At 45.9% G+C, this 16,686-nt stretch overlaps 1 protein-coding gene across 6 annotated transcripts in view; it reads left to right on the top strand.

Annotated features, from left to right (window-relative positions):
- Positions 1 to 569: 569 nt before the first annotated feature.
- The window catches only part of DCUN1D4 (defective in cullin neddylation 1 domain containing 4), a gene marked incomplete at its 5' end in the record, with an annotated part of 69,857 nt that continues 53,740 nt past the window's right edge, over positions 570 to 16,686 (top strand). For 3 of the 6 annotated variants that reach the window (XM_081229735.1, XM_081229734.1, XM_081229731.1), the window contains one exon: positions 570 to 703. In XM_081229735.1, coding sequence (XP_081085861.1) covers positions 679 to 703 — 25 coding nt within the window. Of the gene's footprint in view, positions 704 to 1,020; positions 1,115 to 14,732; positions 14,873 to 16,686 lie in introns of those variants that run through there. The other 3 variants (XM_081229733.1, XM_081229732.1, XM_081229736.1) reach the window with 3 other exon arrangements.

The following is a 16,686-nucleotide window of genomic DNA, read 5'->3' as shown; positions in this document are numbered from 1 at the left end:
ACGGCTAGCAAGAGAAGTCCCAGTTCAAGTTCGGGGCGGACTGGGCTCTTGCAGAGAGCCGCTCGGAGGCGTGGAGACAAGCAGGGGACTCCGACGCGTCGCGCCAGGCGCGAGGGAAGAGCCGATCCCCCTACTCTGTGCAGCGGGATGTAAGCCACCCCAACTGATCTTCCCCTTCTCGGTTCTTCGGGAAACACTTCGCGTGCTTTGTTTCAGACGCCAACCCATCTTTCTCGGTTGGTCTACAGCTCCACCAATCCCGCCCGCCCAGGGCGGGGCTTCAGGGTCAAGGTGGACCAATTCCCCATCCTCGCCCCTACACGCGCTTTCGGACCCCCGGGGCTGAGTGACAGTGGTCGGGTCCAACCTGCTCTCCCAGAACGTGGCCTCCGCCAGGGGCGTTAGGGAACGAGGCGTCGGGACCAATCGCATTGAACCTCGGGGGGCGGGGCCTCTTTGCCAGCTCCAGACCGGCGCTCTCCGCACTCCTTTTGCCAAATGAGAGATGAGGGGGCGGTCGCTCAGTCAAGGTTCAGCCAGTGGAGGAGGAGAGGTGGGCGGGCCGGGAGTGCCTGGCGGCGGGTCCTCAGCTCCTAGCCGAGGTGCGGCGAGCCGGTGGGGGGACCGCGAGGCGAGCGCGGGAGCCTGGGCGGCGAGCGCGGTGTGAGCTACCCGAAAATGCACTCGGATGCCGCCGCTGTCAGTGAGTAACAGAGAGCTAGCCGGCCGGGACCGGGCGGTTGCCAACACTCTCCGCTGATCTCCCACAGTCCCCGCTCTGCGCCTCCTGTCCCAAAACGCACCGGGAGCCTCTGCCCGGGAGCCACCCCTTCCCCTCCCGGGGCCGGGGCGGGCGGTGACGCTGCGGGCGGCGCGGGGCGGGGGCGGGCGTGGGGGGAAGGGGCCGGCCTGCCGGGGGAGGGCGGAGGTGAGGGGGGTGGGGGCTGGCTCCATTTCAGTGTTGGGGGAAGGGGGGGCGGGACGTGCGATGAAGGGCCGGGACCAGAGTGTCCCGGGTGAATGGAGGTGGAGGCGGCGGCGGGCGCTAGCGAGCAGGGCTGGGGGTTGGCACCGGCGGCGGGGGAGAGAGGGAGCGAGCGAGCGGAGCGCAGGGGTGAGGATTTCCTAGGGGCCGAGCGGTGCGGGCGGCTCCGTGAGAAAGGCGGGTGAGTGCTAGGGGAGCGCGGGGGCGGGGACAATGGGAAGAAGGGCTGGATGGCGGGGGTGGGGGGGGGAAACAATGGGGTGGGGGATTGGGGGCAGCGGCCGTGCGGGGCAGGAGGGCGGGCGAGGAGATGAGGGCTGATGTAATGGGAAAGCGAATGGTGGGAGGGATTGGGGTGTGATGGGATAGTTGGGGAGTCCGGCGGGCGGGAGGGCCTTAGGAAGCGTGGAGGGGTAACTGGGAGTGGTGAGAGGAGGCAGACGTCGGGGTAATAGGATGGAGCAGGTGTTGGGAAGGTAGGGTAATTGGGAGTGGAGAGGAAGAAGGTGGAGAGGGTTTGGGGTGACGGGATGGAGGTAGGGTAGAGGAGGTGCAGTGGGGGTGAAGATCTGGTTGGGAGGGAAGGGAGGTTGGGAGGGGCCGGGGCAGGGGTGAAACTGTCTTGTCCAGATTCGGTCCGCGTGGGGCTGGGGGGAAGGTGTCAGACTACGTGTTCGGGGGAGCTGTATCCTCCCCCGGATTAGGGCCTGCCTCCTTGAGGGGGAGCTCTGAGGTTTGGGGTGCTTGGAAAGGAGGGGGCGGGGCTGAGGTGGAGGGGACGGGGAGGTGCCCAGAGGTTGGCGCTGGCCGCGGTTTCCCCCGAGCGGCGGGAAGCGAGGTCAGCGCTGGCGCGGGCTCTGGCTGCGGGAGTGGGAGGCGGGGCAGGGGAGCGGGCTGCGGGTTTTCCGTGGCGGGAGCCGGAGGGGTCGGCCCTGGAGGCCAGGAGCGTGGGGCGGAGGGTGGTCCCTGGCGGTCCGTGGATTTGGCAGTCTGTGACGCAGTTGTCTAATTTCTGGTCGTCAGGTGTGGAGGCTGGTGCCTCGGGACCCGCTTCCCTGCCGGGAGGGCCGGACCACAGGGCCAGCGCAGCGCCCGTGGGAAGCGACCTCTCCCAGCCTTGCGGAGAAGGCGCTTTAGGGGCTTCCTTTAGGGTCTGGCTCCAGTCGCCGGGTGTGAGGGGAAAGGCAGTCCCGCGGAAAGGGGAAAAGCAGTCCTGCGGCATTCTGGGACTTGTAGTCCGGGCCGCGGTTGGGTTGGGTGCACGTGGGTAACTGTGGAAACGAGTCCCAGAATGCAGCGCGCCCCTCGGAGCTTCCCAGCTCTGCTAATTCGTGCTTTATTCCCCGCGGACCAGAGCGCGTTGTAGGGCGGTGCTCCAGTCCCCTGGGACCTTCTCCCTGTGTCAGCGGCTGGGGGAGAACCAAGCCAGACGCAGTCCTTTCACACTTAGGTTCTTGATCCCCGAGTTGACTACTTCCCTCTGCGTTTGGTGGCCTTACTTGTAGAATAAATGCTTGGTTTTGAACCATCTAGTACATAGGTTGTGGAAAAACATTCAAGATGCAACACAATCTAAAGCAGCGTTTAGGATGGTGTATATTTGTGACATCCAGTGTATATAAACACTAGGTTAAAATGTTCCGTCTTAGACAAATCTGGGAATGCAGTGGAGACACACGTAAACCTTGTGAAGATAGTATAAATGATGTGTTTGTAGTTCTTGGGCTGTTTGGATTGCCAAAGGATAAGGGGACTTTTGGAAAAAAGATGGTCTTGAAATGAATTGACTGTTGGAGGAGGCTTAATGGAATTGAGGGTGGCCATGGTCCCATTCCTTTAAACCAGCGTGAAAATGTGAAGATGAGCGAAGGGAATATTTGATGTCTTCAGTTTTCAGAGAAGCATGGGAAGCAAATGAGACTAGAGGAAGGTAAACTCAGTGCAGGACCTTAAGAGGTTTCCATGTTTTTTCGTTTCTGTTCTTTAATATTAGAAACCATCCATTTAGACTGTAGACTCTCCAAACATCACATCCTTTGCCAGATTTCTTTACCATTTATATGCGATGATTCCAAAACCTGTAATGATTAACTCAGAGATGACAGTGTATTTTTATGTGTTGTATAGGGTATTTTGAAACTGTTGGTAGCATGGTCACTAGAAGAGTATTATGATGACCCTAATGATAAAAATTTTACCAAGAACTCCAAAGATTTGGAAACTGTCTGGTATGGTTACAAATAAACTGAACTTGAGTACTTGTGTGATTTTATCAGGAAAAGATTTATATCTATTTTATATTTTACTTAAGCTTATGGTGAAATACCCAGGAAATCTTTTGTGATATGTAACATGGTCATGTTTGTTTGTTTGTTTTAATGTGCATGTATCACTGGAATTTGCTCCTGTAAAGGGTGAAGTGTATGAGGTTGAAAACAAGAGCTGTACAAGATGGTGTTTTTAAAGAAAATATTGGGCTAGTCATTTTTTTCCCCTTTTCTTTTTTTTCAATTTCATCCCAAAGGGCAGGTGCCCTATACACACACACATGACACTCCCACTCCCCCAGCCCCCAAACCCTGGGTTCCTGTACATAATCACCTTATACTTTCTGCTCTGGTTTTTAGGTTCCTCTTTGATTTTTGGCCTTTGGGGGAGGTTCTGTGTTTTCTTATGAACAAAATTTTTTGACTGTTTTAAACAGATGGTTCCAACTTAATGATGGTTCGACTTTCCAATGATGCTAAAGCAATATGCATTTGATAAAAGCTGTACCTCGAATTTTGGATTTTGATCTTTTCCCAGACTGGTGACATATGATAACTCTCGTGATGCTGGGCAGCAAGCGGCATCTAGTCAGACACAGCAGCTCCCAGTCAGACACAATACGCTTATTACCATCTTGTACCCAGACAACCCTCCTGTTTTTCACTTTCAATACAGTTTTCAATAAATTACCTGAGATATTCAACATTTTATTATAAAATAGGCTTTGAGTGAGATGATTTTACCCAAGTATATGCTAAGGTAATAAGAGTTCTGATCATGTTTAAAATAGGGTAGGCTAAGCGGTTATCTGTAGGTTAGGCATATTAAATGCATTTTTGACCTAGGATATTTTCAGTTTGCAGTGGTCTTACTCAGGGTAAGTGGAGGAGGATCTGTACTGGTAAGGATTTTCAGGTTATCTTATCAATAACGTTGCCAGGAAAGAAAGCCCCTCATTTTCTCCACTTCAGAGGATTTCTGTATTTGTACTCTTTTCTTCCTCAGTTCTTGCCTGCAAGAATTACCCCTATTAACACTTGATCACATTTTTTTCAAATGTTATTTATCATCATATCCTTTTCTCTTTTCATCTTTAACTGCTCCCAGAAGGTCTTATTAGCTTATTGCTTGCTTCCTGACAATAATATATGCTTGCATTTTTCTCATCTCGATAATAACAATCTTGCTTAATCAGCAGTGTAAAAATCATGGTTTCAGAAACTGACCTCATGATGACTTTTGTTGTATCAGTTAGGATGCCTCTGGCAAATAACAGTACTCAATCAAAAATGGCTTAAGTAGTAGAACTTATTATTGTTAGCAAGAAGTTTAGCGATAGATGGTTCTAAGGCTGGTGCAGAGTCCTAATGATGTCTTAAGAATCTAGGCTCTGTATACTTTTTTCTTCTCTTCTTAGTATTTGGTTTATCAAGAGCCTCAGGCTCATTGCCTAATGTTTGCAATATGGTTGCTGCAGCACCAGACATCATGCCTATGTAAGAAAAGGAGGGAAGGAACATACTTCCTTACAGTTCCCTCTTAACAGAGTGGAGTCTTTTTCTCACCTTGGTGACTTCCCCTTTAGTCTCACTGGGTAGAATTGACCTCATGCCACTGCTAGTTGTGAGGGAGGTGGAGAAAGTGAAAGTCTGGCATTTTCAGCTTCTGTTGTGGGATGTGGACTTTGCTAGGGTGGAAGAAGGGTGAGGAGAATGCCCTGGTTTGGTAGCCTGCAGTTATTTCCCTGAATCAGCTACTTTGTCCAATTGTCTCTGGGTTGGACTCAGTTTTTTTTATCTGTTGATTTATTTTCTGTTTCATTCTAAAATAGAGGTGACTTACTAAATATAGATAAAATTCTGTCGAGAGAAAGAAAATATAGATTTACAGGCTACACATAAATGCTTGCCATATGTTAGAAATGGGCCATATATTTGGCTCTGAGCTTCCTAGTAGCCAAAATAAAGAGGAAAACAAGACCAATTAATTTTATTCATTTGGTTAATGAAACTGCAGTTCATTTAATAACCCAAGCTGGAAGCTTAGACATTTCTCATCCTCTCTTTCCCTGGTCAGTAGCGAGAGAGAGGCTGTATCTCTTCCCATGCCTGTCCTTTCTTTTCCATACCTATTGCCATTGCCCTAGGTCTGATCCATTCTTTCTTATATTGTAATAACCAGTAATCCTTCTGCCAGGCTCAGCCTCCTTTTTATCCTCTCCATCACCAGTTGAATATCTTTGTCCTTATGATCCCCCTACCCCAAAACCTCAGAGGCTCCTAGTTGCTTACTGAAATAGACTCCTCAGAAGCTGGGGTTGAACCTGTTCTGTAGTTTAAGCTCAGTTTTGAATTCCCCCAGTACTGCTCCCTCCCCACTGCCTTCAGTGCTACTTCTGTGGAAGTTCTGTGTTCCTTGTTCCCTCTCTCAAGGCTCTCCTTCCATTGAATCTCCAAAGACTGTTTACTTCTATTCTCAGTTTTATCTTATTTAATAGTAGCTGCTTGTTCACTTATTTGTCCCCTCCCCAATTAGATGATAAGCCCCCTGAGATCTGGGACTGTGTCTTACTTAGTAACCACTTTATGGTCCAGCAGAATGCCTCGTTAGGACCTCAAATATGTAATGAATTGAACTTAAATGGTCAACTCTTGAGCAGTTAGTGAATTATCTGGAAAATTTTAATGTTTCCCCCTGCTATCCTGCATGCTTCCGAGGTGTCTTTCATTGTCTTTAGATTTTTCTTCCGGGCATACAAACTTCCGCTTATTCATTCTATGCCCTTTTTTGACAAAGTTGTCCTGTGCAAACCAATTTAAGTAATATATATGTTTAAATACATGCAGATACCAGTTTTGAAGAATGACTGTGGCATGGAGCAGTTCTCGGGGAGGGAGCGGAGTGCTGGTGATATGCTGAGGGGCCGAGAGCGTGCGTGACAGTACACAGCGCGTCTGCTTCTGACCTGGTGTGTAACAGGCCGCCGAGGTGGGGAAGGCTTGGGCAGGGCTTGGACTGCCTGGATGTGTCTGTTTTTCCCTTCTTCTTGTTTTATGACCAGATTCTGGTCCAAAGGGCTTATTTCTTAATGTTAACAATACATTGAGGCTCACTAAAGGCTTTCTTTCTTTAGAAAGTGAACTCTGTTAGTTGGAGGTGAAGTTTCTGAGCCTCTGACATTAATGCTAACATCTCTTCATAGGTGGTGAGCTTAAATTAGAGTTAATAGCTCTTCACAGCTTATTCTTTTTTCTTATTCTGAGAATCAAGTTTGGAGAAGTACCTCTTGAGAGTTATTCTTTTAAGCAGAATGTACATTTAAAAATATTTGTGGCTATAAAAGAGGCTATAATTTGTGGCTTATGTTTTAAATAGAAAAAGTATTGAAATACATTTTAAATAGAATCATATATTTTAGTAATCGTTGCATGACTTTCAGATCTAAGGATCTTTTTTCTATCATGTTCAGTATTCTAGTAGACGAAGTATCTGCTACTTTAGATTTTAATTGTTTTTCTTTTAATCAGAAGATGCCGTTAATGAGTTATTTTCAATCTAGGAAGGTAGGCTTGTAGTTTTTGAAACTACTAATTAATATATTGAGTAAAACACTAAATAATGCAGAAAAAAAATCCCCACCCTCCCCAAATAACATTACCTCTGGGTATGATTTTTTTTAGTTCCATCTTTGAGGATTTTTTTCCGTGTGAATATTTTTTGAAAACCTTTCATTACTTGCTGGCTGTATCAGTAGTACTTGCAGAGATGGTGTGTCATCCTTCTGTGTCCGTGATGGCCTTTGCCAGTCTTCGGGGCCCAGGCTCTTCCTCTGATTGGGGAATTCTTACCATCAAAGGCAGAGCTGCCCAGATACACCCACACCAGGGTGTGAATCTGAAGCTGAAGGCAAAACATGGGAAGAAATTGGAAGTGCCTGGGGTCCATTAGAGAGGATAGACAGTGGTGACTGCTGTTTCTAGAGGCCGTGGGAGCTACAGTCCAGGCAGGTCCGGGCTGTGTCAGTGGTGCACTCTGCAGTATGCCCTTAGGCATTGTTTTGGTTGTACAGCTGATGTGCTTGGTCCTCTGGTTTTCCTAGAGATTCTGTGAACTACCCAATAACCTTTTAAAAAAAAAAATCGCTGTTCAAATAGCTAGTTGGTTTCTGATGCTCGCAACTAAGAATTCAGACAAATCCAACATCCAGGCCCGTCATGGGTTGGTACTTGGCTGAGGCCCTTGTGGAGAAGAGCAGTGATCTGCCTTTCTACCCTGGTTGGACTCTGTTCAGAGTCCAAGAGTCCTGGCTCGAGGTGACCCAAAAGGCTAAAGGGGGACACAGGCAGTATCAGTGGGAGCTGCCTTTGCCAGTGGTCAGGCAGGATTCTGAGGCACGTATCAGTCCCCCCACCGATCGCACTCTATGGAGCTCTTACTGCTATCTTTGCCTGATTCCATCTTTGTCCCCCCGCCCCCTCCCCAAAATTCTTGAGAATATTACGTATGGAAATAATATTGGTAGAATATTTATTTTGTTTAGCCAAAATTATATCTAATAGTCCTAATTGCTTTTTAATTGACTTTATTGAGTATAATTTACATTCTATAAAATTGTACCCATTTGATAAATACGTGTGTGTGTAACCACTACTATAATTAATATATAGAATGGTTTCATTACCCCCTAAAGTTCCCTCGTATCCCCTTGCAGCCTGTACTTCTCTACCTCCCACCACAGTTTTTTTTTAAAGATTTTTTTGATGTGGACCATTTTTTTTTAAAGTCTTTATGGAATTTGTTACAGTATTGCTTCTGTTTTATGTTTTGTTTTTTTGGCCACAGAGGCATGTGGGATCTTAGCTCCCCAACCAGGGATCGAACCTGCACCCCCTGCATTGGAAGGTGAAGTCTCAACCCCTGGACCGCCAGGGAAGTCCCCCACCACAATTTTTGGCTTTTAATATATATCATCTTAGGCCTCCTCTGTGTTAGTTGATGATTTGTCATTTTGCTGTTCATGGGGATAGTACAGTATAAAAAGGTGTAATAATCTCTCTGTCTTTTTACTGAACTGTTAAATCCAAAGAAAAACTATCAGTGCTGTATAAATTATAAATCTGGTAATTAATACTTTACCACATAGAATGGGCTTGAATTAGATGACTTGTTCCCTTGAAAGATTTTCTGGTGGCTGGCTTTTCTTGCTCCTCTGTGGGCCAAAGGCATACAATGCTAGGATTTGCTCCTTGGGTACCACGATTTCTTTTAATTGTTATCTGGGTCAGGTTGAGAGGCAGGAAAGCATAGTAATTAAGTGTGGGCCCTGGTTCTGGGTTCTGCCTCTGTTAGTTGTGTGACCGTAGATAAATTACTCAACTACTCTGTATAAGCTTCAGATTCCTCATGCATAAAGAATATCTCCTGTATGGTATGGAGTTGTTTAGTCAACAGTGTTTATTGAACACCTACTACGTACCAGGCCGTCTTCTTCATCTGTCATGAAGTTCCCCTTCCAGTGTGGGGGAAGATGCAGATAATAAGCAAATAAATCATGTATTATGTCAGATGGTGAGCAGTTCATTTGAGAAAACTGAAGCAGGGAAGGGCAGTGCACAGGTGCCCCTGTGTGTGCAGGTGGGAGAGGAGCAAGAGCAGGGACGCTGTAATTGTACAAGGCTGGGTCAGGGAAGGCCTCACTAAGAGGGTTGTCAGACAACCCTCATGGAGGTGAGGGGGCATTCCAGGGAGAGGGGACACAAACTCAGAGACTGAGGAGGGGAGCAAGGCTGTATTTGAGGAACAGCAAAGAGGCTGGTGTGCTAGGAGTGGAGTTGGGGACTGGGCAGAGAGAAAGAAGTAGGAGGCAAGATCAAAAGTGATCCTGGCGTCTGGAGCCTGTGCTCCGCAACGGGAGAGGCCGCAACAGTGAGAGGCCCGCGTACCGTAAAAAAAAAAAAAAGTGATCCTGAGCATTAAATTAGATAGAACACAAAGTATTTAGAGAAATGCTGGCCCTTTTCTAATGATTACTGTGTAATGACAATTCCTTCAATAGGCTTTAAAAAGGAGACCCTTGGGAGGAAAACAGGTTATAAGAAAGAAAAGAAGCAAGTGAAGCGTTCCCTCACTTAGTCACTCACCAAACCTTTTTTCTTGCTGCTGGGTGCTGCTGTAACAGCATGACTGAGCCTGGTCCTCGTGTTTAAGGAGCTTCCTTCCAGCAGGCTTAGTGGTGGATGCAGAGAGGTCCTGGACAGTTGAAGTATGGGACAGGGCAAGGTTATTTGGATGCCCAGGGTGCTTTGGGAACAAATAGGGAGTCATTAAAATTAGACTTCAGGGAAGGGTTAGCTATTGTCATGTGGGTTTAGCTTTTGAAGTTTTATTACGTGAAGAAAAAGATAGGTGTGTGTGCCTGAGGGGTGAGGTGGGAGGGTGCTTTCCAAGCAGAGGGAACAGCCTGGCAATAGCATGGGAGTTGGATAGGTCAGAGCGAAGGGGGGCGAGGTGGAGGGATGGTCAGGAGCCACGTGAGAAGGGCTGAAAAGAGGCACCAGGGAGGGTTTATGAGTGGAAAGGAGGTGAGGGGAGAGAGAGAAGTTAGAGGAGGTGGGGTGTGGGGAGAGAAGAGGAACAAAGTGGGATGGGGAGGGGAGGGACTGACACATGTTTATACACAGTGATTATCCTTGGGCTGCTCTAGCTGCCGTGCCTGTGTTAACTCATGTAATCCTCACCACAGCGCTCTGAAGTACGTTATGTAGGTACTGTTATCCCCATTTTACAGATGAGGAAGCTGAGATACAGAAAGGTTAGCTAACCTTCTCAAGGTCACACAGCTGATAGGTGGTGAACTGAGATTCTAACCCAGGCATTTTGACTCCGGGGTTTAGGTTCCCACCACTGCCTATGAAATAATACTCACTGTTTTATCTGTGCTTTTCATTTAATCCTTATGGTAACCTGGCAGGTATATTGGAATTCCATATTTTGTCACTGTTATCTTTGTTTTGCAGTTGGTTCTTTTCTTCTTGGAATGGGTTCCAACAGGATGAGGTCTAGGATGAATTCCTCCTTTCCCACTGCTCTTCTTCCCCTCATTTCTGCCATCTCACAATGACAGTGGGCATTTAAAAATGGATTCTCGCTGGGCAACTGATTGTTGAGTATTTCCATACTTTTTCTTTACTCACTAATGAAATAGTCATTTTTAGTCTTAGATTTTATTTTAAACAGACATTTGTATTAAGAACTTTTTAAACACATAATTTTTATATGTAGGAGATACCTAACAACATTGCAGAAAAGCCAGAAAGCTTACCTTTCAGTAGAGCTACTAATGTAGCTCACATCTTTGAAATGATTCTTTCCTTTTCCTGTAGTTGAGGGTGAGTTTAAGTCTTTTTCCCCTTTAAGATCTCTTTCTACAGACTCCATTCCCAAAATTATTAGACCGCAGATTACTTGTTCTTAATTAAACAGGAAGCTGAGAAGGAGTGTTGCACATTCAAGTCCAGGCAACTGGCGATTGAAGTGAGAGTTTTAAACAAGAGTTTTCCTCTTGTCATCCCTTCTGCCCCGTCTTTACTTTTTGATCTTCTGGGTTCAGTCTGTCTTAGTCTCTTCTATGTTGAATAATAATAGGGATTAAAATAATAAACCTTCATTAGTGCACAGTATGGGTCAGCGCTGTGCTGAGTGCTTGGCATGCACCGTCTCAGGAGCCCTCACAAGCCCTTGTGAGGAGGGGCCTGCTGTTCTGGTCTAGTGAGGTTGGGTTATAGGCAGGGCCCTCAGCTAGGACGCCGCAGAGCAGGGACTCTAACCCAGGGCTTTCCGAGGCCAGAGCTGCACTCTTTACCCTAAATCTGGCCTCTTCTGACATTAGTGAGATGAGAGGGTGATTTTTACTCTGAGCAATGGAGTGGACGGATCTGTGTTCTTCCGTGGGTAGGGTGGGGTGAAGAGAATGAATCTAGGCCCCTGTGTACCTTGTCACGGTGGGAGAGCAGCCAGACTGGTTGTCCTGAAGTGGCCGACTCCGTTGAGATGGCACCACCAGCAGGCACAGGCTGTGCAGTGGATGACGGGTGCTAGGTGGCATGCCGCCTGTCTTGGGCGGGTGGCTTCTCTCCCAGCCGCTTCTACAGGTCCTGTGAGAGTTAGGAGGAAAAAGCCAGCAGCGGTGGTGTGCTTGGTTGGTTTTAACTTCAGATCTTGTGTTCTGTGAAAGCGCCGAGTCACCTGTGATGACCTGCTCCCATTCCTTGTCAGTTTTCCCCTTTCCATGCTCCCCTTTTTGGCTTTGTGTCTTATAAATAGCAAATATTTATTGATGAGGAGAATGATATTAACACCTTCCTCACTGCTACTTTGCTTCATTTAGTTTTCACCTAGCTTTTCGACCTTGAAAAGCCTGGATCTTGATCTTTTCTTCACGCTGCAGGGCTTGCAGTGAATGAGTTGAACTCTCCTCTGGCCCATGCTGAGATTGTGACGTGGATATGGATTGGCTGCGGCGGGCTGGGGATCGAGGCGAGGGTGGGGACGGAGCTCTCCTCTCTGGTTGCACTGTAGAGTCACCTGGACTGCTTGAGAAGCCTTTGACAACCCCACTCCTATTTTTATTTAGTTGGTCTGGATTGGGGCCTGGGCCCTGGCAATTATTCGCACTGCCCAGGTGACTCTGATGTGCAGCGGCTGGATTAATGCTCAGGAGCTTCCTGGGTGCTTGGGGTTTGGTTTGGGCTGGGGGGCAGAGAACTCCAAAGCTTGCGGCTGCCCGCCTCGGGCCCTGCCCTGGGTGGAGAGCACAGGCCACCCTGCTCGCCATGCAAGTGAAGCAGAGTGCCGCGGAGCCGCCGCTCAGGTGGTGCCTGCCGTGTGCCGGGCACCGTGCTGGGCACCTTGCGGCACGGGTTAGTTTGATCCTTACAGTGTCCTTAGGAGGCAAGCACTATTACCATCCATTTTATAGACCAAGAAATTCCTACTTCTGACAAGTTAGACAGGCACGTGGTATGAAGCTGACCCACAACCTGGCTTTTGGTTTTTTCCTAGCTGTGGAAAACTCGTTTCGGATCTTTGTGTTTTAATAATTTGGCCTCAAATGTGAATATGTTTGTTTTAACGAATGAGACGTGTACTTGTGCCATCTCACATAGCTAAATGACGATCAGTTGGTATGCAGAAGTGTAAATTGGTGTCTGTAATCCCAGTTGAAAATACTACTTTTTATAGCGTCAAAAGTAGACTTCATTTTATGGTAGATTTTGTCTGTCAAGTTATTTTGAGATAAAACTCATTTCTAATGACCTTTTTTACTTAAAATTGCATTTTGTATTTGTCTTTTTTTTTTTTTTTTTTGCTGTATGCGGGCCTCTCACTGTTGAGGCCTCTCCCGTTGCGGAGCACAGGTTCCGGACGCGCAGGCTCAGCGGCCATGGCTCACGGGCCCAGCCGCTCCGCGGCATGTGGGATCTTCCCGGACCGGGGCACGAACCAGTGTCCCCTGCATCGGCAGGCGGACTCTCAACCACTGCGCCACCAGGGAAGCCCGTATTTGTCTTTTAAAATGACTTATACTCTGTATGCTTGAGCTCATGTATAGATCCTCCCTGACTTGTAAGCTGACCCCCTCTTTACACTCTGGCTTCTGTAACCTTCCAGGGTACTAAGCAAATCGAATCTCAGCATTTTAAACGTGCTCCAGTCTCGCCATCGCAAAGCCCAAACTCAGCAGTCCCTCAGTCCCCCACCCGCACCCCAAAAGCCATTACTGATTTAGTTCTTCATTTTCGTTGTCATCAGAATGCATTTATTAGTACATATCTGTGCATAGTGCTTATTAAAAATTTTTATACCCGAGAGCATTGCTCACTGATTGGCCACCTGGAGCTTAGCTAATAATAAAATACTTTTGTGAATCTTTAGTGACAAGAGGAAAGAGGTGTACTTAATAGAAATAATATAGGCGTTATGTATCTTTTCTGAACCATCTTTTCTCCAAAAAAGAAAAAAAAGAAGTTGGTAGGTTGTTTTAGATTTTACCAGTTTTAGTATCTTTTTATTTAATATTAAAGTTCTCTAACTTTGTGTGCTTGCTTATTAACAACCTTGGGTGGGAAATGCTGCTGCTTTTTACCCCTGATGGAGTGTGAAGATACATGGACACTTGCTCCCATCAGAAATAAGCTAGAATGGAGGAAGGGGCTTTGGATTGGGAATTAGAAGATGTGAATTATCCCCAGCTTGGCCACAACTAGTTACCTGACCCTGCTTGGGCTAATTTTCGTAGCTCAAGGAGAATTTTTGAGACTTGGACAAAAGGACATGAAATGTTGAGCTTCCTTCTCAGCACCTGAAAGCAATCTTGTTTTCCTCCCAGTACAATCACATTTTGTGTAGAGGTTAGTTCTAAATTCCACAGGTAAAGTGAAAATCACCTGTATTAAAAATATCACTGGAAATACTTTCAGAAGGTGCCCCTCATCAGAGATTGTCTCCAGCACAGCAGTTCTTTCCTCTAGCATTGGGACAGGTCGCTGGCTCTTCAGGTGAGCACCAGTTGCAGCAGCTGGCTTATGTTTAGGGACTGTGTTTTATAAAGAATACATTTCTTTAAATACTTGACTCATACAAGGTTGTGAGATCCACGTGGCAACTGAGCCGACCCAGTGACTGTCAGATTCCTGTTGCCCAGCTCCCACTCATTAAGTAGAGGCCTTGAGGGCAGTTACTGGGACAATTGACTTTTCTTCTCTCTCCCTCTTCATTTTGCCAAGCAACTGAGTTGAATTTGTGTGAGTTGAATGTGGATGTCCTGCAATCCCGTTGTACTCAGGATGTCTTCCCTCCACTTTTGCTGCCACAGTATACCTTAAGACCCTAATCATTTCCCACCTCAGCCACTTCCAGTAGTCTTCATGAAAGGCCGCTCTAAATACAGGCCACACACTCGCGTAGGGAAGTTTATCTAAAAAACTGATTAAAACACTTTCATGGCACCCAGGCTCACAGCAGTGCTTCTCAGACTTCTCTGCCAGCGTTCTGCTATGGCAGAATTAAGGACTCTTGGGATTCTGGGAGCGTAACTTGGTCTGGTGAAATTTCTTTCAAATTTTGTGCCATAGTCATTTTTTTGTTTTCATGTGAAAACAGTTGTACATGAATTACCTTTGAGTAGGACTGATACTGCTTGAATGTGCCCTGTTTATCTGTTACATTTGCATACCCTCTGATGGTCCAATTGGAAATACAAGTCCTTAGGAGATTAAACTCTTAAGCAGGATTCAGAGCTGCCTTTTTCTGACCTTGCCTGCCTTTTGAGTCTCCTGGTACCATGCTGCTTCTCACATATGAAGATCTAATGGTGTGAATGCACTGAAATACCCTGAACATACTGAATTTAAGTCTTGATGCCTTTGTACCTGCATTCATTTATTTCTTGAGTACTTATCGAGCACCTGATGTTTCCCAGGTATTGCTTTAGGTACGAGGGATACAGCAGTGGACAAGAGCAAGCAAGTTCTCACCTTTGTGAAGCTTACATTCTAATGCGAGAGGAAGATGACACACAAATATGACATATATGAGGAGGTACTAATACCATAAAGAGAGGTAAAGCATGGTAAAGTGATAGTGAAGAATGGGTCCTATTTGTTGGGTCTGGCAAGGTTCTGTAAGAAGGTGATATTTCAGTGGCAACCTGATTAAGTGTGAGAGCAAGCCATGTTATTATTAGAGGAGAGAGTGCTCAATACAACGAGAATAGCACGTGCAAAGACCCTGAGGTAGGAGCATGCTTGGAGTGTTCACAGAATAGCAGGAAGCTCACTGCAACTGAGAAGAGTGAGCAAGGGGAAGATGAGTAAGAGACGAAATTGGGTACATGGGTAGAGGTGGAATGTGCAGAGAGAGCCCTGAGTCCATGATACGGACTTTTCTTTTGCTTTGGATGCCTTGCCCTTCCATGCTTTGGGTGAGGTTGAAATTAATTTTAATTTGTTCCACATGGTAGTTGGTTGCCCCTCTGTTTGCGAAATAATTATCTCTTGCCCATTGATTTGAAAAAAAAAAGGTAAAAGATTTATTCGATCTGAAGAGAAACCAGAGTATTTCATTGATTTGAAATGCCAGTTAATCATATTAATTATATGTGTTTATACATACTTACAGACATGCTTGCAGGCATATATACAGACATACGTTTATTAGCTCTCTTCCATTGATTTGTATTATAATTATTTTTATAATTACCTCTATACCAGGCATTGCCAAACTACAGCCCATGGCCCCAGTCAGGCCCACCACCAAGTTTTTATAAATAAAGTTTTATTGGAACACAGCCACACTCTTTTGCTTGTGTATTGTTTATGGCTGCTTTTGAGTTACAGTGGCAGGGTAGTTATAACAGAGGTCGGATGGCCCACAAAGCCTAAAATATTTAAGATCTGGCCCTCTGCAGAGAATTTACCAACCTCTGCTTTATATTATGTATTGTCTGATAGGGCAAATTCTTCCTCATTCTTCTTTTTCAACAATTTCTTGGCAAGTCAGGCATGTTTGTTCTTTTCAGATGAACTTTAGAATCAATCTGCTAAGCTTGCCTGACTCCCTTCCTTTTCCCCCACTTCTTTTTTGGGGTGGGGAAGTGGGAGGCAGGGAGAATAGGAATTTGACTGCATTTAATTTGTACTTTAGTAAAGGGTGAAGTGATCGCCTTACAATACTGGGTCTTTCCATTCCAGGAATATAATATCTCTGCGTTTTTGTCTTTCAGGAAACTTTCATTGTTTCTTCATTTGGTTGTTGCATGTTTAAGCTTATTCCTACGTGTATTATTGCTTTTCATTGCTGTTGCAATTAAGATCACCTCCCAGCTATATTTAACAAGTGACTATTTATGTCATAAAAGAAAGGTTTGGATTTTTATGTATTTAAATTGTTTCTGACCCTCTTACGGAAGTAAACTCCTTAGGACTGTTAATTCTGAAATTTGATTCTTTTGGTTGATGGTCATTGTCTGAACTTACCAATAATTGTTTTATTCCTAATATTTATGTCTCTGCCTATGTTGTGGGATTCTATACCGAGAGTAGTTTGGGGGAAGTGAATTTTGACTCTCATTGGCGTTCACTTTCTTCTATTATGTAGGTCACAGCAAATGGTAATTATGTAAAAACCCAAACAAACAAACCAAAAAAAACCCTGGAAAACTTTATGCCCAGTCAGCATTTGTTGATCATTTTTAAGAATGCCCAGAAGATAATTTAGGCAGACCATTTATCAAGCAGGCTGTGCCTTTCTGCAGAGCCATTTGTCGCTTTTAATACAGAATGTAGGGTTCGTATGTCACACAGGAGAGTCAAACCCAGTGACTACTGTGGAGGGCCTTTTGATCATGGACTAAAGTTGACTTAACTGAGCATTTA

Source organism: Mesoplodon bidens (genome assembly GCF_964165515.1).
Source record: "Mesoplodon bidens genome assembly, chromosome: 1".
NCBI lineage: Eukaryota > Metazoa > Chordata > Mammalia > Artiodactyla > Ziphiidae > Mesoplodon > Mesoplodon bidens.
The sequence above is the reverse complement of the archived record's forward strand: the minus strand, read 5'-3'. Positions and strand labels throughout refer to the sequence as shown.